This window comes from Hoplias malabaricus, chromosome 16 (genome assembly GCF_029633855.1).
Source record: "Hoplias malabaricus isolate fHopMal1 chromosome 16, fHopMal1.hap1, whole genome shotgun sequence".
In the NCBI taxonomy this organism is placed as follows: Eukaryota; Metazoa; Chordata; class Actinopteri; order Characiformes; family Erythrinidae; genus Hoplias; species Hoplias malabaricus.
This window is the reverse complement of record NC_089815.1, coordinates 28,443,025-28,468,546: the sequence shown is the minus strand read 5'-3', so window position 1 is coordinate 28,468,546 and position 25,522 is coordinate 28,443,025. Positions and strand designations below refer to the sequence as shown.

Here is a 25,522-nt window from a genome sequence, read left to right as displayed (position 1 = left end):
TTTTTTTTTTTTTCAAACTCTCAGTGAGTCCTCAGCTGTTACAGTGTGACAAAACAAGCCTGTCCACTGCATGCCTGACCGCACGTAGGCAGCAATGAACTCTCCTGGCCTTTGTTTCATCCCTTGTTTTATGAGGCATGTGTCTCAGAGGACTGTCAAGTAGATGCAGCTCTTTCCATGAGATTGAAAATCCTCTCATCTGAAAACATATTTGTTTCGTTTGTCTCCTGCTGTAAATTGGGCCCATGTGCAGTGAGCAAAACAGTGTTCCAGTGGGGAAATGAGGAATACACAGGGGGAATCCAATCAAAGATTAACCTCTACCCTTTGAAGACACTCTTAAAAGAGCAGAACACTGGAAACTACTGGCGTACAAACGCAGCTTCAAACGTTATTCAAGGCTGGATATATGTTCAGAACCTGAGGAAGAGTAGCACAATCTGGTCTAATATTAATACAACACATCTTTAATGGAACCTCGGTTTATTTAAAATTGTATTTAAACATTACTCCTTGACTGTAATACGTAAAATAATGTTTAAGGGTGAAATGAGATAGTGGAAGTCTTAGCCACAAAGAGAGGCGAAGCTCTTTAGTGCTAAAACATTTAAGAAGGGTTTATGAGTGTCTTAGAGAGTTCAAACCCTAAGTTCACTCTTGTGGAAGCAAGTTGTTCATGTTTGCCTCTTGTGGGCATGTTTAAGTCCACTCGCAGTGTGGTGCTTGTCCACTGCATGGTACCTACTCTACTCGACTCTACTTGGTGTTTAGTACCCGGTACCAGGTTGGATTTCCACTATCTCACAGTGTCAAGAATAGGACTGGCTTAAATGTAGCTGAAATTTCACGGACTCAAGTAGCATTCTTTCTAAAATTGATTTAATGCAGAATGTATATTATTTGTCATTAGGTTAGGTACACTTTAAACAATTTCTTGTAAATTTGACAGTAAAATACTGGCATTTACCGTATTTTTACAGTAACACTACTGTGTTTCAAATTTACAGCATATTACTGTAATTGATTAATACAATAATTTACTGTAAATACTGTGATTTACAGTAAAATACTGGCAGCAGAGTTCCCAGCCATTTACCGTATTTTTACAGGAACACTACTGTATTTCAAATTTACAGCATATTACTGTAATTGAGTAATACAATAAAATACTGTAGCAGACTTGCTGTAAATTTACAGCAATTTTTACAGTGTATAACACCGAGGTTAACCCTATTGTTCTCTATGTGACAGACTGGCATTCAGTTCCTCAAATACACCACCCAATTCCACGAAACACTGCATAAGCCTCCCCTCTGGAAAAGAGCATCTCACAGATGACATGAATGTATTCTACTGACTGCTTGAAATAGTCAACATTTATTTAGTTTTATGTTGATAAACTCACGAACTACTCAGAAGCTCTGGCTCTTAGCATTTGAAATGCATTTATAATGCATTTGCCTCAAAATATTCCAAACTAATACATTGCTTGGGGGCTTGCTTTGGTTCTTCACTTCACAGTAATGAATGCTGAATTCTGATTTGTTTATTTACTTTATTAGCTCCTGCATTAATGCTCACTAATCTCCCATAATGCCATCTACTGAATTGGAGCTCACATTAAATTTCTAAAGCTCAGGCTTATTAATTACAAACATATGTTTGCCACAATGAACGTCGAGGTGGAACTCATGAAAGAGTTACAGCAATCTTAGAGTCTGGGCCTGAAGACCAGCTGATCTCTTGGGAAAGTAGTGCAGTAATATCATTGAATTTCTGTTTGTGTCTGAGACACAATGCCAAGAAATACCAAGGTTGGTGTCCTGATACCAGTACTGTTAGTTCTTGTGCACATGAAAAGGTATATCCTTGAGATTTCTACAGCGAAAAACCCAAACACTTGGTAGAAATGTAGCACATTTCAAATCTTTTGCAGTAGCATGAAATAAACTGCCAAAAATCAGACTTATGTTTATGGAGTTATGGAGTCAAACAGCTTCAATTGGTGTGCAATCACCGGTGAGCAATACAATAGAACATACATTATTAGATAACTGGTTAAAGCAAGGACACGTTATCCACTATTTCTTTTAGGTTCTTTGCCTCAAGATTAGGAGAATGAACACTTCCATACTGGTAAAATATTCATATTGCTTGCCAATAAAACGGCAGGTGTATCGACGTATTCAGGTCAGTTTTAATTCTCAGAAGGAATTGTCCGAAATGTTGACATTGACCAAATGTTAGATTGCTGGTTGAGAAAGGGGAAAAGCAAAAATCACATATATATTTTCTCTCTTGTGGTAATCCAGTCTCAAAAGGAACTGTTGGGATCAGAAATATCAATACTGCAGCATGGATTTCCCCCCTCCCTTCTGACCACAGCTCTCTCAGTCCATAACCAAACAGAGTAGAATCTGCTCAAAGACAGAAAGCTGAGGTAGAGTTTTTGACAATCAACCTCTTCACCTCTGCTGAGCGGAAAACAGCTAGCGGCTGGATGCTAATCGCTTTGGCATGTTTGTCTTTGAAATCCACAGGGTTGGGATGACCCGGAGGATTGCTGTCCCAAATGGACCTCTCATTTGGTTTTGTGCCTCCCAGAAACTCCTGGATTAACTCTTGAGTTCACCGTCTGAGTTCACCTCACATATACGGTGTAGCACTACCAAGGAGGATGTCTGTTATAATGCAATTTTTATGGACACCTCTATAAATGGGATACTCTGGAATAACATATGAGCCTAAGGTTTGCAAAGGCATCAGCACTGGCTTGTGGAGCAGCATTCTCTGGAGTGACAGAGCCCTGTATGAGTGCTGTATGCAATCCAGAACTAATCATCCAACATCAGTACTTGACCTTATTAATGCTCTTGTGGTTGAATGTCATCAAATCCTCACAGAAATGTATCCCATATTTTGTAAGAAATTGATTTTGCTGAATTGGACCACGGGCAGGGCATCAGTGGTCAGCATAAAGCATAAATAAATTCATTTGTTGACAGATTTTTCAATATAGAGATGTCTTGTCATGTCCTGTTCCACTGAGCACAGCTCTCTCTCTTTCAACTAGCCCTGCCTTTATAGGTTAAAACTGAAACACACAGGTTTCGCTGTCATAATTGATCAGGGTCTCCCCTGCCTGTGTCTAAAATATCAGACAGAATGACCGCCTGCCTCAATTCCCCCATGGCTTCTAGCTGATTGATCAGATGCAGGGCGCTGAGTGTAGATTAGAGGCGAATTCAGAGAGATCGTTAACTCAACTCATCTCAGCATCTCTCCCTAATTGCTCACTTTAACTCACCAGGCCTGGCTAGAACAGACCCATCTATAGCGTTTAAATCAGTATTAGTCTATCCACTATCCTCCATCCTGCATGATTTAGCTTCCTCTCGGGTACCTGACTGAGCTAATAAAAAAAATCTTCCAGAACGTCTGAATCTATCACACTCAGCTCTAAAGGCACAACAGACATCAGCTTGGTTTCGTTGGTCATTACACTGTGTGATTGTAGAGAGACTTTAAAACTCAGGTGTCTAAACGTTTCTCTTGGCGCACCACAGGGCACCGGGGAATGGGGGGAGCACACCCTGGAGGGGGCACCACATAATCACACATTCACTCACACACTCACACTTATGAACACTACTGAGTCATCAATCCACCTACCAATGTGTGTTTATTGGACCATGGGAGGAAACCAGAGCACCCGGAGGAAACCCACGCAGACACAGGGATAACACACCACACACCTCACAGACTGTCACCCGGAGGAACCCCACGCAGACACAGGGATAACACACCACACACCTGACAGACTGTCACACGGAGGAAACCCACACAGACACAGGGAGAACACACCACACTCCTCACAGACAGTCACCTGGAGGAAATCCACGCAGACACAGGGATAACACACAACACACCTGACAGACTGTCACACGGAGGAAACCCACGCAGACACAGGGATAACACACCACACACCTCACAGACTGTCACCCGGAGGAAACCCACGCAGACACAGGGATAACACACAACACACCTGACAGACTGTCACCCGGAGGAAACCCACGCAGACACAGGGATAACACACCACACTCCTCACAGACTGTCACCCAGAGGAAACCCATGCAGACACAGGGAGAACACACCACACTCCTCACAGACTGTCACCCGGAGGAAACCCACGCAGACACAGGGATAACACACCACACTCCTCACAGACTGTCACCCGGAGGAAACCCACGCAGACACAGAGAGAATACACCACACTCCTCACAGACTGTCACCCAGAGGAAACCCACGCAGACACAGGGATAACACACCACACTCCTCACAGACAGTCACCCGGAGGAAACCCACGCAGACACAGGGATAACACACCACACTCCTCACAGACTGTCACCAGGAGGAAACCCACGTAGACACAGGGAGAACACATTACACTCCTCACAGACAGTCACCCAGAACTCGAACCCACAACCACCAGGACCCTGGAAACGTGTGATAGGACGCTAGCCGTGCCCCCCCAGTTGTGAAAATAGTAATTAATAAATGAATGCCTATTTTTGATGCATAAATCACAGCAAACAATATTAGAAGGGTGCACAGTGAAAGAAATGAAATACATGAGGGTGGTGCTGATATCACCCTGCTGATCTTAAAACTGCCAAAGCTGTCTGAGAGTGTTGCAGTGTTAGACAGGAAGTTTCCCTTTGCCTCTGAATGGCTTTAAGAGATCATTTCTTCTCAATATTCAGCATTTTGGAGGCTTTGAGGTGTGTGGTTGATGAAATTAGCGATAGGTGTGTGATGTGACAGCTGATCCCTCCGCTCGCCTGTCCTCCCTCCGCCCTCCGCACTGCTCAGCACCTCTGCTTATTGCTCTCTCATTGTGGATGAATATTCATAGTGCTTGTTGCCAACAATAGAGCATTAGTTCTGGTTGCTGGGAGATGATGTTGAGCTAAACAGCTCGGAGCGAGCTGTCCCGGGCTTCAAAGCCAGACTTTTTGGAGCAGTCTGATATATAGCCTCATGCTGATTACTCCATTCAAAGCCTCATTTTCCAGCTTACATAAACAGTGTGTGTCCCGCTCGCCGTGACAGCGAGACCGTGATTATTTCGCCATGCTGCCACTATCCGCCAACAGCACCAGCAGCTCCAACTGGCTGCTTGGATCTCTCCAACCACACACACACACACACACACACAGAGAGCACTGGCACCCCACTCCCTCTAGCTTCACCAACACTAATATGTTTTATGTGTGTGTTAATTGCTCTACTCATTTGTTTCTTCCACTTTCAGAGAATACACTACAAAAAAGCTGGGGAATTCAGTCACCAGCTCTAGTCTAAGTCATTCTCCTGCTGCAGATCCTTGGCAGAGGGCACAATCAAGTTAAACACAGCTTAGCTCCAGCTATCTGCCCCAACACTGTCTATTACATGTGCTTCTGGCACTTTACAGCCAACTAGGAATGACTCCCTTTTGAAAATAAAGGCTGCCAGGAGTGCTCTTGGAACAATGCCATTGAAGAATCAATTTTGATTCCCTTTAGAATGGTTTGGTTCTTTAAAGGGATATTTTTGGAATTGAAAGTGTAGATGCATTTGAAAGACCTGAAAGACCAGGCCTTTTATTACATGCTGTCACGCCCTCGTCCCGTCATGTGTTTTCCCTGCCATGTGCTCTCTCAGCACATGGCTCTGTTTGTTAGTGTCCATGTCTCCGCCCTAGTCCCGCCTTTGTTCCGCCTCCTTGTCCGTCATCCTCGTTATCTCGCTATTTCAGGTGTGTCTCGTCAGTTCCCTTGTGTCATTTCCTTGGATAGGTCATTTGTATTGTTTCGTTCCTATCTCCAGTCGTGTTGTTTCATGCTTCTCGTTCCTAGTCATGCTTCTCGTTCTCATTCCTAGGCATGTTGTTTCTCGTCACGTCTCATGTTCTTGTCTGCCTCATCTGTTCCTCGATTCGTGTTTGCCCTCAAGTCTGTTTGTGTTGGTTTTGTTATTGTGTTTAAATAAACGTCTGTGTTGTAGCGTGTGCGTCCGCCTCCGTCAGTCCGACTTCGCGTTCTTGAAACACGCACCATCAAAATACAGATACATTGATTCATTCATTCATTATCTGTAACCGCCTATCCAATTCAGGGTCGCGGTGGGTCCAGAGCCTACCTGGAATCATTGGGCACAAGGCGGGAATACACCCTGCAGGGGGCGCCAGTCCTTCACAGGGCAACACAGACACACACATTCACTCACACACTCACACCTACGGACACTTTTGAGTCACCAATCCACCTACCAACGTGTGTTTTTGGACTGTGGGAGGAAACCGGAGCACCCGGAGGAAACCCACGCAGACACAGGGAGAACACACCAACTCCTCACAGAAATACTGATACAGTGTTGGGTAATTTTGGTATTTTTGGTTTCTTAAAGATTGTTTGAACCTATTTATAAAACCACATTATACACCTGGATAATCCCTCTATGACAACCGATGGAAACCTACATTAACATCCTTAAGCTTATTTCATCAAGCACCTATTGTCATAGTGACCTGACCAAAAACAGTTGCCAATTTTAGCCTTTATATGTGCATTCTTTTTAGAAGAATATGTCCAAGCCAAGATTAATTTTTTCCTTAAAAATGTTATGAAAGCACCATTTTGGCATCCTCATTTTTAAGATTATTGGCCATGAGGGATCAGGCATGCAGCCTGTTTACAGTATTATACTGGAATTAGTGAAAGCGCCCTGTTTACAGCCTCTATTTAAACCCTGCATAATGTCTTAAGATTGATAAATGAGTAAAATGTTGTGTCCTTTTTGCTGAGCAATGCTCAATATTACAAAGCACATGTTTTATGAAGACTCTAAACGGTAATGTCGGGCTGTAGGATTTTAATTGCTTGTTGCAGATTTGGCTGGGGATTGGCCGCTCCAGCAGTAACAGGCCGTTTGTTTGTCTGGAGATTAAATTGGAGCAGTTTCGCTGGGTGTTTGTGCAGCTGCAGATGTGCGATGGGGATTGGCTGTTAGAATGCATGAGCTTATCGCAGAGGTACAAAAATGAATCAATTAAATTGATAACATTGATGGTGAAAATGCTCAGCATGAAGTCATTTGACTGAGGAGGTGGCTTGTCAGTGCTTATGTGTCCAAACTTGCAGAGATGTACATGAGCCAAAAAAGGGAACAGGATGGAAACAGGGGCACGTTTTGGCTCAAATTTGCAGTTACTGTTTTCTATCAAATTTATTAAACAGTTTAGTGATGTGTAATTAGCAGCAGTTGAAAGACTTGTGTGATCAGCTCAAATGTGATGTGTAACAAACTGTCTATTCATACACTTTATTTCCTAATAGATTTACATGTCCATGACAATTTGCCCATAGAGTGTGTCAAAGTGGGCGCAGAGACTAAGCCACTCCCTGCTCTCTGGTATTTTACTGGGGGTGACAGATGAATGTCTGATGCTTCTTTGACATGTGCCTGTGTTTCATTATTTCTTCATGAGCCTGCGTTGGTAATAATTAAACTATTACTTTTTTATATGTAAAATGTGGCTGAGGCATGTTCAGAGCCATTAGTCATTACACACATTTCTCACCACATGATAAATTAATACTGTATTAATATTATAATTTATATATATGGAACCAATAAGTTTAGTTAAGTTCAGCAGATTTCATCAAACATTTTGACGCAGAACTAAACCCAAATCTGATTTTTTAGCCATGTCTGCAGCTTTTGATTTAATGTCAGGTTTTTCTGTGTAAATTTAGCTCAAAGCACCAAAGGAAATGGGACTGCAATGTATTTGCACACAAAGGAATGAGGAAAGGAATAATAATAATAATAATAATAATAATAATAATAATAATAATAATAATAATAGGGGCGGCACAGTGGTGCAGCAGGTAGTGTCGCAGTCACACAGCTCCAGGGACCTGTAGGTTGTGGATTCGATTCCCGCTCCGGGTGACTGTCTGTAAGGAGTGTGGTGTGTTCTCCTTGTGTCTGTGTGGGTTTCCTCTGGGTGACTGTCTGTGAGGAGTGTGGTGTGTTCTCCTTGTGTCTGTGTGGGTTTCCTCTGGGTGACTGTCTGTGAGGAGTGTGGTGTGTTCTCCTTGTGTCTGTGTGGGTTTCCTCCGAATGACTGTCTGTGAGGAGTGTGGTGTGTTCTCTCTGTGTCTGCGTGGGTTTCCTCCAGGTGAATGTCTGTGAGGAGTGTGGTGTGTTCTCTCTGTGTCTGCGTGGGTTTCCTCCGGGTGACTGTCTGTGAGGAGTGTGGTGTGTTCTCCCTGTGTCTGCGTGGGTTTCCTCCGGGTGACTGTCTGTGAGGAGTGTGGTGTGTTCTCCTTGTGTCTGTGTGGGTTTCCTCTGGGTGACTGTCTGTGAGGAGTGTGGTGTGTTCTCCTTGTGTCTGTGTGGGTTTCCTCCTGGTGACTGTCTGTGAGGAGTGTGGTGTGTTCTCCCTGTGTCTGCGTGTGTTTCCTCCGGATGACTGTCTGTGAGGAGTGTGGTGTGTTCTCTCTGTGTCTGCGTGGGTTTCCTCCAGGTGAATGTCTGTGAGGAGTGTGGTGTGTTCTCTCTGTGTCTGCATGGGTTTCCTCCGGGTGACTGTCTGTGAGGAGTGTGGTGTGTTCTCCCTGTGTCTGCGTGGGTTTCCTCCGGGTGACTGTCTGTGAGGAGTGTGGTGTGTTCTCCCTGTGTCCACGTGGGTTTCCTCCGGGTGACTGTTTGTGAGGAGTTTGGTGTGTTCTCTCTGTGTCTGCGTGGGTTTGCTCCAGGTGATCCCACAGTCCAAAAACACACGTTGGGAGGTGGATTGGCAATCTCAAAAGTGTCCGTAGGTGTGAGTGTGTGTGTTACACCGTGAAGGACAGGCGCCCCCTCCAGGGTGTATTCCCGCCTTGAGCCCAATGATTCCAGGTAGACTCTGGACCCACCTCGACCCTGAACTGGATAAGGGTTACAGATAATGAATGAATAATAATAATAAAATTAATTATTTATCTTTTTGAAAACGCTGGCTGTTTTGCTATGTCTACCATGGTTAATACCCAGGCTGTTTTAGTGTGGTCTGTAATATCAGGTGTGATCATGGTGGTATCACTCTTGCAGAAACAAATTAATGAAAAATTAATGAATCGCTCCTTTGTTGTTTTGCCACTCAGTATCACATTTCCAGGAAGATTGTAAAAGCTCTGTTGTTATGCCCTCACTAAAAATCCATGTATTGCATTTTTGTGCTTGTATTTTTTCAAAACATTGTGTGCACTTTTAAATACTTCATTTGAATTATTTTACAAACTAGTATCTTTCCTTTTCCCAACAAATTGAAAATAATGGAACCATAATGGACCGATAAATCAATTATGGAAATAATCACAAGATGTATCCCTAGTAATTTTCAAGATCTATAAATGATAGCAGCCATTACCCTATTATACTGCTCAGAAACATTGTTTGTAGTGTTTAATATTTAATATCGCTGGGCCCTGTATATGTTTGCAGTTATTGCTGCATAATCATAGTAATGTGGGGTCATGTTTATGTATTTTTAAACAAGGGAGCTGTTTCTGAATCAGTGCACAAGTATGTTTACGGTTTACAGATCCGTAGTTCTAAGATCCTAATTGTTCAGTGATGAGACACAATTCGACGGGGTCAAGGATGGAGCCCAGAGGATCCTCAGCAGTGTCTCGGCCACACTCCGCCTAAAATCAGGCCCTTTTCTCACTAGTCGTCTTGAGAGCTTCAGTCTTCTCTCAGATCCCGGAGGAGTAATGGCCTTTCATTCAAATTGGCTCATGAAGAGCCTGGCCTCAGCATTCTTGTAACTAAACAGCTCTAACCGAGGGGACACACTTTTGCGGAAAATGACTTTTGATGAACAATCTGCCCAACAGAAGAGTATTATTACAGGAAGGGGATTATTACAGAAAATGTCCAGCGCTGGCTTTTGTTTGTCCGAGATCATATGTATCAAGCGATGTGAGATGGCTCCTCACAAATGTTTGAGTAATAGTCTGTGGCGGGCCATTGTGCTTCAGAACATCAAGGTCTGTTCTTCAGAGAGATGAAGAGTGGTGCGGGCAGTGTGGTGCTGCGTCTAATGCTTCTAATCTTCTATGCGGATCTGTCTTTGTTGTCCCACTCTGAATGAATGGTACAAAGGAAGCGAAAGGGGAGAGGGAGGGGAAAAAAGCCACCATTTGGAGGGTGTCTCGTGGCGCCCTCATCTTTTTAACACGTGCCAAAGCCTGGGATGTGTTTTCAATATGTATTATTTTCGCTAGGCTCCTGGTGGGTCTCACATATTTGTTGCCACTCTGAGGCAATCACTGTTGTTTGTGTACATGCCTAAAGATGCAGAATGGTGTGTGTGTGTGTGTGTGTGTGTGTGTGCGCGCATTTGTTTTCATATATTTTCAGAACAAAAATAACTTGATGGGAACCAAATGATAGTTTTCCTTGTTTTGCTTAAATAACAGCTTTTACTTTTCTGGCGAGGATTTACTCTAGATTTTGGATTCCACATTTGCATCATTAGTGTGGGCAGATACGAATGTTGGATGATTATTCCTGGGTACCATCTGACACCATGCACAATATGCCCATTATAATAAAAGGCTAAATGCATTAAAATATCTGTGTTTTCTAAAGAGGTTTTCAAATTCTTTTTATTTATTTATTTATTTATCTATTTATTTAATATTTATCCCCAAAACATGTCATTTGACCTGCATTCAAACATTTGCATATAACTCATATGTGGATATAATTGTTGGTGTTTGTTTCAGAAATATCGGATGGCAGTGGACAGTCTGAAGGTTAAAGGCTAAGCACCACTTAATGGACCTCCATGAATATTTGACATTATTGTAGTTACTGACAGATATAAGTATGAATTAAAATGAAAATAGCAGCTTAATCTGCTTTAAAACTGAAAATACGGAAATTCTTGAACGCGATCGTGACGTCACTGGTGGACAACAGCTGAACAACGCTGCGGTTAAACACCGTTATGACTGACTGTTATGACAGTATCTAGCTAAATAACCAACATTATTCATGACAATAGCCTAGCAATAAGCTAAACTCAAATGTAGAGGTACCGTTATTCTTGTAAATGTGATCGAAGTCGAACTCGAATTCATCCGACACTATAAACCTCCGTAATGCAGCTACGTAGTCGAGTATAATCTGAGACACCGAGTTTAGCGAGTCAAGCTAACGTTAACTAACACCAACTAAAACAGGCGAAGTGAGTGTCCTTATCCTGTTTACCTCCATGTTACAGAGGCTCTTAAACACCTTTCGTTGGTGTCCTTACATGCCCATATTGTTGGAAAAGCGCCAGTGAAATGAGCTACAGATAACGGAGTGAGCGGAGGGTCCTTTCCAAAGTGCCCGTTTAAAGTGGACAAATTTAGTCCATTTTCTGGATATTTTGGGATCTTTGGGCCATTTGTTCACAGATGTCCCACTGTACATTGAATGATTGCAGCCAAAAACAACACACCTTTTCGTCAATTTACATTAAATTAAGTGCAGCTTCTAGAGTTGTTAATTAGTAAGAAATAACATGTTTTCTGACTATCAATAAACACAAGTTAGGAACTCAAATTCCACTGTATTTATTTGTTTGACACTTTCATAGAGCTGCTGCTTAGCCTTTAAGAAAAGGAAATAAAAGAATAAGAGAAACAGGGCTATCTGTTTTTTGGTTTTAGTCAGACTGGTGACTCATGGCCTTGGTGACTCACTCACATCCAAAACCTTCAGATTTGTCCTCAGACAGCAAACCGCCACCTATTTGGCTCCTTCCGATCTGGAGGGGGCATCCCAGTGGTAATCCTTCACAAAGGTTAATTCTGTTAAACTTTTGGACCAGAGACCCTTTAGATGATGCTCCTGGAGCGTTGCAATTTATGGGTTTATATTGCTCAAGGAAAGAAGTACACATCGGCTGGGTTTGTGTGGCCCTTAAAACGGCAGTGACACACTGTAATGATCCCTCTTCTTGTTGTAGGAGCTGCTCAGGTGAAGTTTTGAGAGAAAAAGGGAGTGTAATGTGGAAATGAAGGGCTTAAAGGTGTTACCGTTCTGAGAAACATATTTCAGATGCCCATTATTGAAATAGAAGACATTATCTCTGCAGTGGCACAGTTTGAGAGGCGATCAGTCATATTTTGAAAGGCTTATGTGGGTTTTTTTTCTCTTTCTCCCTATATTTCTCTTTCTCTTTTAAATCTAGAGAGCCCGGTTCCTCTCGGAGGCTTTTTTCCCCTCCGAGCCATTGTTAGCAGAGACCTTGGATCCTGCCTTCAAACTCCACGAGACGGTTGCTAAGGTACGTTCTTATTCTGTCTCAAAACTCCAGCTCCTCAGTAATTATTCATTCATCCGTCTGCTTCTCTTTTTTATAGGCTTGTTCATGGAAGATGTGTATTGACAATTATCAACATAGTTGGAAAGTTAGATTCAGCTGAGGAGCATAACTTAATAATCACAGGAGGTACAGAGTGTGTGTGTGTGTGAGTAGTGTGTCTCAGCTGCTTATCATACATTAATTGTTACATCAGCCTAATTGATATTGACATTTTAATATTACAGTGGGGAATGTGCAAACGAGCCTTCAGACAATGTTGAATGTAAGCATCCTGACCAATCACAGAGCATCATCTGGTGTTTGAATGAATAAGACATTCACATGATTTAATATAAAGAAACACATAATTAAACTACACTAAAGATAATTCAGATTTTTCATATATAACTACATCAAATAAGTGTGTACTCTGTGTACACCATTTTATATTTACATGTATATACCTGTTTCTACACACACTGGTACACAGACCTTTATAAATCATGTGCGGATGGGTCCAGGTTCAGGGTCGCGGTGGGTCCAAAGCTTACCTGGAATTAAATTAATGCCCCCATTTGTCCACTATAAAGCAGTTGAACACTTTGGAGAGTCCTCTGAAGTTGTGCACCTGGTCCAGTTGTGTTTTTGATCCAGAACAACATTACACATTAAATTCACCAGTGTTAAATCAATGCTATTAGTGTTAAATACACATGGTAATAATTTAATATTCTCAGTGTTAAGTTAAGACTAAAAGTGTTGATTTAACACGGGTGAATTTACTGTGTACCTGACCTCAGTTAAGCTTTGATATCACCATATCCTTACAGAAATGTTCCATCCATCCATCATTATCTGTAACCCTTATCCAATTCAGGGTCGCGGTGGGTCCAGAGCCTACCTGGAATCATTGGGCGCAAGGCAGGAATACACCCTGGAGGGGGCGCCAGTCCTTCACAGGGCAACACACACACACATTCATTCATACACTTACACCTATGCACGCCAATCCACTTCCCAACGTGTGTTTTTGGACTGTGGGAGAAAACGGAGCACCCGGAGGAAACCCACGCAGACACAGGGAGAACACACCACACTCCTCACAGACAGTCACCCGGAGGAAACCCACGCAGACACAGGGAGAACACACCACGCTCCTCACAGACAGTCACCCAGAGGAAACCCTTGCGGACACAGGGAGAACACACCACGCTCCTCACAGACAGTCACCCGGAGGAAACCCACGCAGACACATGGAGAACACACCACACTCCTCACAGACAGTCACCCGGAGGAAACCCACGCAGACACAGAGAGAACACACCACACTCCTCACAGACAGTCACCCGGAGGAAACCCACGCAGACACAGGGAGAACACACCACACTCCTCACAGACAGTCACCCGGAGGAAACCCACGCAGACACAGAGAGAACACACCACACTCCTCACAGACAGTCACCCGGAGGAAACCCACGCAGACACAGAGAGAACACACCACACTCCTCACAGACAGTCACCCGCAGCAGGAATCAAACCCACAACCTCCAGGTCCATGGAGCTGTGTGACTGCGACTCCTACCTGCTGCGCCACTGTGCCACCCCCCTTACAGAAATGTTGAATATTAATATTTAGTGTAAACGTTCCCTGACAAATAGGGGGACAGACTCTCTGATGAGACTCTGACGAGGTGTTGGAGGAGCAGCTGTACACACACTATATTGTAGTGTATTGCATTGTTATTTGGCCAAGCCTAACACATTGCAGTGCAACATTTCCACTTATTTTCCATTTTATTTAGCTTTAGTGTTTGTGTGTGTGTGTGTGTGTGTGAGAGAGAGAGATATTATTTGCATGTTATTTACCCCACTGCTGCTCAACACTGAATTTTGTAATTCTTGCCAGTTTATTCAGGTGTAATATATGCACCACTCACGGCTGTGACTTCTAAACTCTTCATTTTCATGCAAAACGGATGGCAGCACTTCGTCTGAACTCTTCCCCACAACTCTGGAGTCTAATTGTCCTGGACTACCATGCGTCTGCTGAATAGATGATCGTATTTCTGGATCAAACGTGTCAGACTGATACGTGGATGATGTATGTGGTTAAAGAGCTGTTGAATAACACCGGGATGTAAGGAGGGCTTTGTGGTTTCTTCCTTATAGCTTTTTCCTTTCACGTTGTTGGATTTCTGAAATTTGTGTGAAATGCCTCACTTCAGAAAAGAGGCTTAAGCAATAGTTCTGTTTCCTCTCTCTCAGCGAAGCAGAACCAGTAAACAACAGGGTTCCTCTAGAAACCGCAGTCGTTATGAATGAGCACAACTCAAAAACACAGACACATGGTTAGAATGCTCTCTTTAGCAGTGTACGTATGAGTCTAAGATTGAGATTTGGGTTCAAAACCAGGTTATTGGGGTATTAAATGTGGTACAGGGACTTGGAGAGCCTTTGTCACAGTATAGAAACACACATGGGTTTGTTTTTATACCCTGTCAGGACAAAGTATTGGCGAAGAGGAAATTCTCAAAAAATAAATGGCAACTGACTGACGTTTTTACAATAACTTGAATCGTGAGGAGAAGAAAACCCCAGCACCAAACTGTAAAACTGAACTCTGGAGTGAAGATTTCTGGAAAAACTGGAGGAATTGAAGCTGCAAAGCAAGCAAAGACCGTCCATACAATGTTTGTCCTCATGTTTTTAACGTCAGTCCTGAGTTCCCTACAGATTAAAGGCAAACGTGTCCAGGAAAGGTACAAAAACAAGCACAGGGCCACACACACTAAATCCTTCAGATGCTTAGAGGGGAAAAGAGTGAACTGACCAGTCAGCTGAATACAGGCTCAAGCCTCTTATACTGACAGGGGTGAGAGTGAGGGGCTTAAGACTGGGCTCGGTTCACCAAGAGTGAAGCACTGGAGCATCTATTACATTTTTCCTCCATAGAAAGAGGGGGAAAATGAGATGGGGAAATAGTTTACGGTTGTTTTCTATACAGTGAACCGTCCCTTTTATTCAAGTCTGAATTCATGGTAAAGACCCAAATGTTGTCTGACAGTTGTCTCCGAAGGTGTCCACCAAAGAAAAACCCAATAACCTTACGTTCAGAATAATTACACTGACATTAACCTGTCGGCGCCATTTCTAATGTTCATTTCAGAGTGACAACTTACTCAACACAACTTCATTCATTATCTGTAACCCTTATCCAATTCAGGGTCGCGGTGGGTCCAGAGCCTACCTGGAATCATTGGGCGCAAGGCGGGAACACACCCTGGAGGGGGCGCCAGTCCATCACAGGGCTCAACACAACTTACATAGCATTAAATTTACTGACATTACACTTACTGACCTGTACATTTTCTCTCTTTTCTTGCAATGTAATCTAACCAATGCTTTAAGTGGCATCTCGAAGGATAATCAAGCACCTAATAAGTCATGTACTCCTCCGGTCGCTTGCAAGCAGTTGGTTTTGGAGGGGTATATCAGGCCCTACTCTGTGCATATGTGTGTGCGAATGTATTCCTGAGCGTATATGAGTGTTTAGTGGCTGTGTGGATAACAGCAGGTGCCAGTGGCCACAGCTCTGCTGAGTCACTTTATTAAAGTCCTGCACTCGCCCCTCTTGTCTCCTGCAGACACTGATTGCTCGGCTAAAGGCGAGGCCCTGACAGCCCATTTTTCATAGACCTGCTCTTTGTTTTCAGAAGGACAGCTTGCATGTTTACACGGAACAACAAGCCCTCAAAACTTTGACGGAATAAAACCAGGGGGTGGTGTGGGAGGGAGCTTTTCTAAACACTTTTAATCTCCACTAGTGACGGTGTGAAAACGAAAACAGAAGCAAAATGAAAATAAAAAAACGCCTTTAAGCTCAGAGAAGTCAAGGGTGTATTGTACCTCACTTCTCAGACTTTAGTCGAAAGAGACCGGCTGGGGCTATTATCTAACTCTGCCCAATGCCAAACACAGCAGTGGATAGAAGGACGGCCGAAGTGTCCTTTCAGCAGCTCCTAGGGTGCTTTGTTAACGTCATTACGCAATAGCACATTCCTCTCCGGCTGTGGGTCAATGGGAAGGATTTCCGAAGGCGATTCTGAGCAACAGAGAAAGAAATTCAAGCTCAAGTTTGATTTGGAATTCAAGAAGCAGAACTGTAAGTGTCAAAATATCACATTTTTCAGCAGTGGGCAGAGAGCGAGAGAGTGAGAAACTTTTCAGAATAACAAAAGGAAAAGAGAGTGAGATCTCTGAGATGAACCCACACTCATGCATTCTCACAGACTCACACTCACTGTCTCTCTCTCTCACACACACACACACACAAACACTGGTGTCAGGGTTGCTCAGAAGAGGCAGGATTGTGTTTCTGTGGGACAGGTCCAGAGGTCCTGTGGGACAACACCAAATGGGATCCACAAAGGCAGTGAGAGAATAGAGGCGAGAGGAGGAAAAAGCATCTGAATCCCTCAAGCAAACACCAGACACTTTTCACTCCAAAGAGAGGAGGTACAGTACAGTGAGATCCATGCGATCCATGAGGAATCCAAAGTGCAGGGTGATATGTATTTTGCTAAACAATTTGGACAAAATTGGACACAAAGTCCCAGGGCTCAGTATTTGTGAAATATTGATGTGTTGGTAAAAAAATTTGAGTTGTGATATATGAGCTCAGTAAGATCAGTAGCAATGACAATATTAATATTAAATGTATATTAAATGTTCTTCTGCTAATAGTAAGTTAATAAAATAATAATTATTATCATTCATTCATTCATTCATTATCTGTAAGCCCTTATCCGGGCGCAAGGCAGGAATACACCCTGGAGGGGGCGCCAATCCTTCAAAGGGTCTTCTCCCTTTGTCTGTGTGGGTTTCCTCCGGGTGACTGTCTGTGAGGAGTGTGGTGTGTTCTCCCTGTGTCTGCGTGGGTTTCCTCCGGGTGACTGTCTGTGAGGAGTGTGGTGTGTTCTCCCTGTGTCTCCATGGGTTTCCTCCAGGTGACTGTCTGTGAGGAGTGTGGTGTGTTCTCTCTGTGTCTGCGTGGGTTTCCTCTGGGTGATTGTCTGTGAGGAGTGTGGTGTGTTCTCCCTGTGTCTGCGTGGGTTTCCTCTGGGTGACTGTCTGTGAGGAGTGTGGTGTGTTCTCCCTGTGTCCGCGTGGGTTTCCTCCAGGTGACTGTCTGTGAGGAGTGTGGTGTGGTTTCTCTGTGTCTGCGTGGGTTTCCTCCGGGTGACTGTCTGTGAGGAGTGTGGTGTGTTCTCCCTGTGTCTGCATGGGTTTCCTCCGGGTGACTGTCAGTGAGGAGTGTGGTGTGTTCTCCCTGTGTCTGCGTGGGTTTCCTCCGGGTGCTCTGGTTTCCTCACACACTCCAAAAACACACGTTGGTAGGTGGATTGGCGACTCAAAAGGTAGGTATGAGTGTGTGTGTCGCCCTGTGTAGGACTGGCGCCCCCTCCAGGGTGTATTCCTGCATTGGTCCCAATGACCCACCGTGACCCGCTCTGGTGCTTTGTAAAACCCCAAGGTGCTACTGCATTTAAAATACCGCATATTGCTTTTAGTGTTCGGCTGCTTACAGAGTAAATTAGTGTGAAAATTACGCAACAAATACTAGTTTCACAGGACAGCAGTACTTCAAAGTAAAAAAATTCTACGTCAATGAGCAGGAATCTGCAGTTCTCTTCTAAATGAGTTGTTAAATTTTGTAACAGCAGTAGGTGATTCACTCTGAAATCAGCTTACACCCACTCTGTGTGTTTATACATTGCTTTCAAAATGGTGATAAAGATAGTTGCATTTATACTTTTAGCTACACAGTGTATTAATGTTATGCAGGTTACATTATGGCATAATCTAGAGCAGGGGAATGTTTTCCTTTACTTTAATATACATCTAAATCCAAAGAAGAAGGATCCCCTTCTAATGTGCACAATGAATACATGATGTTGTAGCAGTAACATCCTCAGGCTGCTTTACATGACACAGTCTGTTTACATATGCAGCTCTTTCTTCCCCCCCCCCCCACTCTTTACATTAGAGATCATGTGCCCTGGCGTCTTGTTAATACTGAAAGCACCCAGGGACAATGCATCAGAAACAGCTGCACATGCATGATTCATCACTCTTATATGAACTTCACGCATGATAAACATAAACATATTTCCCTTGCGCTCAGTGCCCTGCTTTGTGGATATTCTTTCTCCACGAGAGCACCGTGTGCAGATGTGCTCCATTTACCAGCTCAGGCAACTGTTCCTGGGCATTATTCAGTAATAACACATCAGGAGCAGCCCTAATCCAATTCTTAGTCGATGTGAATGAGGGGCAACATTCACATGGAGAAATGCCCAGTGCTCTGGAGGGCTATTTTCCTGTAACTAATAATGGTTAATATTACTCACAAAGACTTCATTACCTTGATATGGATGGCACATACATCTTACTGTACACGCAAGTGTCCCCAAGCCACTGTCTGAAATGGGGTGAGATAAAGATAAATCGATGGGAGATGAGAATGCGTTCAGTACAGCTCCCCAGCTCCAGCTCCAATACGAATGAAATCCCAGAGCTCATGCTGGGGTTCTACAGGAGTCAGGCTTTAGCCATTCCTCCGGGTCTCAGATGACTTCGAGCGAGGGCCGTTTTTGCTTTTCTTCAGGCTGCCTGGTGCCGGGGGACACTTCGCCCAGACTTTACGGTTCCCGCGCTCATTTTTCACCGGGCTTTTCGGGCTGCAGCTGGAGAGAGCTGAAGCTCAGCCCTGTGAGACTGCTTCTTACAGTACAAGGTGTGTTTGAGTTGGCTCCCCTCAAGACTGCAGGTTGGCATCGATCATAAAAACGACAAATCCACACACATGCTCGCACTCAATCACCCCCACCAGCTCCGGTCCCCACAGAGCAGGCCAGCACTTCTGGGATCCGTAGCACTTTTACAGATACCAAGGCTTTTGATTTGAGAGTCAAATCCAAAGCCTCTTTTTTTTGTGGAGCTTCGCGCCTGCTCCTTTGGACCTTGTTTGTATGCTTTCATCTTTATTTGGGGTTATTACGTGTTATATTCTGGTACCGTGCCTCATTTTCTGTGCTTGAAAGGCTGTAACACAGCTGAAGCCATAACACAGATGCTCACTGATGTTTTTGGCCACAGCCTGATGATTCTGTGCAGGAACCTTTAGCCCAAATCTAAAATTGCGTGAGCGTTGGATAAAGTAGTTCCAAGGCCATAAACTGTAAACAAAAACAGCTACAAAACAAGTCAGAGGAGAGCAGGTAGAGCACCAAACTGTTTCCATTAGATAAACATAGATTAATTAAATCAAACTACATCGTTCCACTGTGAAAAGACAGCTTAGCATATGGGTCTGAAAGGGTGTAGTACTTTCAAAGAACGTTATTGAGACAAGCAAGGCAAGGCAAGTTTATTTATAGAGCACCTTTCGTACACAATGACAATTCAAAGTGATTTAAAGAGCGATACAGAAAAAATACAGTAGAATTTAAAAATGAAAAGACAATTAGAAAGTATAAAATAGAATTAGTGGGCGGCACGGTGGCGCAGCAGATAGGTGTCGCAGTCACACAGCTCCAGGGGCCTGGAGGTTGTGGGTTCGATTCCTGCTCCGGGTGACTGTCTGTGAGGAGTGTGGTGTGTTCTCCCTGTTTCTGCGTGGGTTTCCTCCGGGTGACTGTCTGTGAGGAGTGTGGTGTGTTCTCCCTGTGTCTGCGTGGGTTTCCTCTGGGTGCTCCGGTTTCCTCCCACAGTCCAAAAACACACGTTGGTAGGTGAATTGGTGACTCAAAAGTGTTCGTAGGTGTAAGTGTGTGAGTGAATGTGTGTGTTGCCCTGTGAAGGACTGGCGCCCCCTCCAGTGTGTATTCCTGCCTTGCGCCCAATGATTCCAGGTATGGTATGGACACACCTTGACCCTGAACTGGATAAGGGTTACAGATAATGAATGAATGAATGAATGAAAATAGAATTAAAAAAGAAAGCAGAAATCATAAGAGAGAATTTACACTGGAACACCAGACCGTCTGAAATGTAGAATAAGACCAGAAGCATGCATTGCATCACTGATAAATGCAAAAAAGAGCATTGAAATGTAGAGGCATTTAAACAAATGTTTCTAGTTTCACTGAAAAACTGAAAGTATGTCTCTCAATGGAAACATTAATCCTGTAATAACTGAAACGAAGATGAGGCTTCTGTTTAACCATCTTCCATTTGAATGACATTATTCTTGTGCTTGAGTTTGGCTTATACGGAAACTTAATCACCGCACTGTCATACCGCCCGCATCCAGCTCAGGATATTGGAGTGACCATGAGGATAATCTCTTGATGTGCATTTTGTGAGCTGGTGTCTGATAGCCACCAGTGTCTCTGACAGAATATCACGATGAAGCAGAGGTGGATATGAAGGAGCTGTGGGGCTTGAATACTGAGGAGAGCTGAGGGTAGCTCTGCTTCTGATGGAGTCATCTCACAGAGAGATGCTTTTTAAATGAAGCTGCCAGCCCCTCAGCGTCTCACTCACCTTGGGAAGCAGCCGGGCTGGAACAGCAGGATGGGTGCTGGAAGGAAGACGAGAGGAGCTGTCAGGACCTGGAGACAGGCTGCTGGAGGTGGTGGAGGGGGTGGTGGTGTATTTAAAGCCTCAGACAGCAGAGAGCAGCTCCAGGCAAAGTAAAGGGCCTGGATTTTGCTCCGGCAGACGGAGGGACAGTTGCTGGACGCAGGTAAAAAATAGTAGCTGGGTCAATGGGACATTTCAGTAACAGAGAACTGCACTGTGGAAAATGATGTCCTATTGAGCAGAAATATTTCAAGCGATTATCAGTGAGAATATCACAGTTCCCAGACAGTTTGACTTGTTTAAAGTAATTGTGTCCCCAGAGAATACATCTCGTTTCATTAGCAAAACATTTGGCTTGATCTTCAAAAGATCCACCACTGGAATAACACGATTTCACTGGAAAACGTTACATTCATATCACCACTGTCCCAAAAAACTGTTTCGCCAAAATTCAGATTGGTCCCTTCATCATTAAGGGTTGCGCAGCAGGTAGGTGTCGCAATCACACAGCTCCAGGGACCTGGAGGTTGTGGGTTCGAGTCCCACTCCGGGTGATTGTCTGTGAGGAGTGTGGTGTGTTCTCCCTGTGTCTGTGTGGGTTTCCTCCGGGTGACTGTCTGTGTGGAGTGTGGTGTGTTCTCCCTGTGTCTGCGTGGGTTTCCTCCGGGTGACTGTCTGTGTGGAGTGTGGTGTGTTCTCCCTGTGTCTGCGTGGGTTTCCTCTGGTGACTGTCTGTGAGGAGTGTGGTGTGTTCTCCCTGTGTCTGCGTCAGTTTCCTCCGGGTGACTGTCTGTGTGGAGTGTGGTGTGTTCTCCCTGTGTCTGCGTGGGTTTCCTCCGGGTGACTGTCTGTGTGGAGTGTGGTGTGTTCTCCCTGTGTCTGCGTGGGTTTCCTCTGGTGACTGTCTGTGAGGAGTGTGGTGTGTTCTCCCTGTGTCTGCGTCGGTTTCCTCCGGGTGCTCTGGTTTGATGCCCAATGATTCCAGGTAGCCTCTGGACCCACCATGACCCTGAATTGGATAAACACTTACAGATAATGGATGGATGGATGGATGGACTATGTAAAGAACAGCTACTGGGTTCAAATGACGTAGTAAGCTACATATCAACAAAAATGGAGATACAAGATAATTCCCCTCACTGAAATGTCAGTGTTCCTTGCCAAGTGAACGTATCTATAATTTCAATGTATCAGCCTTATCTCTTATTGCAAGATCACTGGAAAACACGTTTCTGAATATTCCACATCCTCTTTTGACTTGCTGAACTGATACACACCACTCCACACGCTTGGAGGAGAGCACTAAGTAACATTCTACTTGCAGCCAGCTCTTATCATTGTGATTAATTTGACAACTAGTGTTGGCACAGACTAAAATGGAGCATTATTAGATGATCTACTCATCGCTAAGATGATTAAACGCTGTTTGAGCTGAAGATCTTTATCACTGATCTTTTTATTTGTTGCCAGATTGAACAGCTGATGAGGACGGGAACCTCTCTGTACTCAGCTATGTCAGAATAGTGGAGAAAGCCCGGTGTATCCTAAATGGAACGTGAATGACATTTCTGAGAGTCTATCTCTGCTCCTGCCTCAGGAATATCAGCCGGCCATTGTTGAAGTTAACCCTCATTTGGGTTTTTAATGTTTTAGCCCTTTAGTGTTTCTGCTCAGTGCCATTGTAATAACATGAACTCATCACAGGGTGAGGGAGCACTGCCGGGAAAAAAGTCCGCAGTCTGGAGTGATAAGATTAACACTAATTTCACAATAATTACTTGTGCAAATAGATAGCTTTTGACATATCGGAGCAAGTTAAAGCTTTCTGAAGTGGACTTTAATTAAAGCGCACAATGGACGCAGCTGGTGGATAAAAAAAATGCTGAAATTAGTCGTTCAGATTCTCTGAGATGCACTCGTTCACAGGACACTGGTAAACCCTATTCCTTAAGGTTAACGCTTCTCCCCCTGTCTTTGTCTGTCTCTTTCTGTCTGCGTGTCTCGTACTGCTCCAGCAGGAGTCCCCTTTGACCTCAACAGAGAGGGGGGGATTAGGTTTGTGTTCACAGCTCTACAGTAGTTTGTCTAGTTGTTGTTAACTTACTACGAGTTCAAATAATCACAGGTGGGAGTGACTGAGTGAGTGTTTGAAATTGTTCACAGTGGTGTGTGTGAGAGAGAGACTGGGTGAGGGTGTGGGTAATACAAGTTGCAAGGACCTTCAGGAACATCCATGGCTGAAGTGCCCTTGAGCAAGGCACAACGTTCCCTGGGCGCGGGGGGTTGTCTGCCCCACGCTCTGGGTGTGTGTTCACAGCCTCTAGTGCACGTGTGTGTGTGTGTGTGTGTTCACTGCCACAGATGGGTTCAATTCAGAAGACACATTTTGTTGTACGTTGTACAATGACAAATAAGTGCACATTACATTAAACTACATCACAAGTTTAATTGTATTAAATGTAATAAATGTTTAATTCTATTATTTTTTAATGCCATTAACATGTTTCCCATTTTGGGAATCTATTCATAGTTCCATGAAGTTCGCTTCATATCTAAATGGTGCTGTATTCTAGAGCGTGTATAGAGTATAACTGATGTATAATTTAAGGTGGAATGATACGTTTTTCTGATATTTAAACACATTTTATACAAATTTGTACAGGGCCCAGAATGTAGCTGCTGCACTGTTTAACGTCGACTGACGGACTCAGTAAAATGAATTAGAGAGGTCAAATAAAACAAAATTGTGTTGACAGCTTTAAAAAACACATGTAGTAACAATTAATGTGTTGCATTAATTAAATTACAATTTGACCTACCTAGTTTTCTCACTGCTCTGTCCATGAAAAAAAAAATCCCTAAAGGCAGAGGGGCAAAGATTGATGAGCTGCTCAGGGCCAGAAGTGTTAACACCTTAAAGACACAGTTGAGCTCAGGACTGAGGAGAGTTAATCACACAGTGTTACAGGGATTGTTGAGGCAGAGGGAGGGTCAGGTTCTTTGTGCTAATTCTGTATGGTACAGTCTCATCACTGTGTGTGTGTGTGTGCAGCAGATGTGCCTATGCCCAGTGGGACACCAAGGCTAAAACTAGAAAGCATGAAGAAAGTGGTGTAAAGTAATAGAGGAGGGCTTTATTGAGATGTTAGAACATCTAGAATATTACATGCAACTATCAGACAACCACCAATTTATTGACCCCCTACAGACAAAGGCCTCCCCATCTCAGGAAACGCATGCCCACAGGTGTGAGTGTGTGAGTGACTGGGTGAGTGTGTGGCGCCCTGTGATGGACTGGTGCCTTGCTTCCGGTAATTCAGGGCTGGCTCTGGACTCACTGTGACCCCGCCCAGGATGAAGTGATAACAGAAGACGGATAAATGTACGGAGGATTCTTAGTGCTGTTTAAAATATATTGATTTGTTGAAGACATAAAGACTTTACGGTAAAGACATGGTTCGATTATTATCAGTTCAATTATTGTAATAGAAAATGTCAAAGTGTAACACTTCTGTGAGACACTCATTAAGTTTATGTTTAAATCTTTGAAAGCTGCAAAAGGTAAACCTGCTTAAGTAAGAGTTTTTTCACACTTGTCACTTTGGGATTGATTGATTGATTGATTGATTGATTGATTGGTCGATTGATTGCTTTCACCTCGGTTTTCTGCAGGTTTTCTCCAAGGAAGTTTTAGTTCAGGACAGATTCCGTCTGTCTCAGTCTGGTATTAACTCTGTATTAATATGGAAAGGTGATACACTGGGAGACGTACTCCGCTAATTGTCATTTATCGGTTCCTTTGTCAGAGCTGCCCTGAAAAGAAAGAACCACAAAAGGTTTGATTGTGAATTTCACACTTGGCTGTGCTTTGGCATTTTCCCACCGACTCTTAAAGCTGTACCTCCACCTGAAAAACAGAGGGAACATAAATTATCTCTGAATGTTTTAACCTCGTACTGAAAGATGGAAACGCAGCACTGTTGTGCTCTGATTTCCACAAACTGCATTCATTCATTATCTGTAAGCGCTTATTCAGTTCAGGGTCACGGTGGGTCCAGAGCCTACCTGGAATCATTGGGCGCAAGGCAGGAATACACCCTGGAGGGGGCGCCAGTCCTTCACAGGGCAACATACACACACACACAGATACACATTCACTCACACCTACGGACACTTTTGAGTCGCCAATCCACCTACCAACATGTGTTTTTGGACTGTGGTAGAAAACCGGAGCACCCAGAGGAAACCCACGCAGACACAGGGAGAACACACCAACTCTTCACAGACAGTCACCCGGAGGAAACCCACACAGACACAGGGAGAACACACCACACTCCTTACAGACAGTCACCTGGAGGAAACCCACGCAGACACAGGGAGAACACACCACACTCCTCACAGACTGTCACCCGGAGGAAACCCACGCAGACACAGGGAGAACACACCACACTCCTCAAAGACAGTCACCCGGAGGAGACCCACGCAGACACAGGGAGAACACACCACACTCGTCACAGACAGTCACCCGGACGAAACCCACGC

At 43.9% G+C, this 25,522-nt stretch overlaps 1 protein-coding gene across 1 annotated transcript in view; it reads left to right on the top strand.

The window, feature by feature from the left end:
* The window catches only part of LOC136671270 (inactive N-acetylated-alpha-linked acidic dipeptidase-like protein 2), a 271,212-nt gene that overhangs the window by 202,805 nt on the left and 42,885 nt on the right, over window positions 1-25,522 (top strand). Inside the window, exon 11 of the mRNA XM_066646922.1 lies at window positions 12,281-12,376. Within this exon, the coding sequence (XP_066503019.1) occupies window positions 12,281-12,376 (96 nt within the window). The remainder of the gene's footprint in view (window positions 1-12,280; window positions 12,377-25,522) is intronic.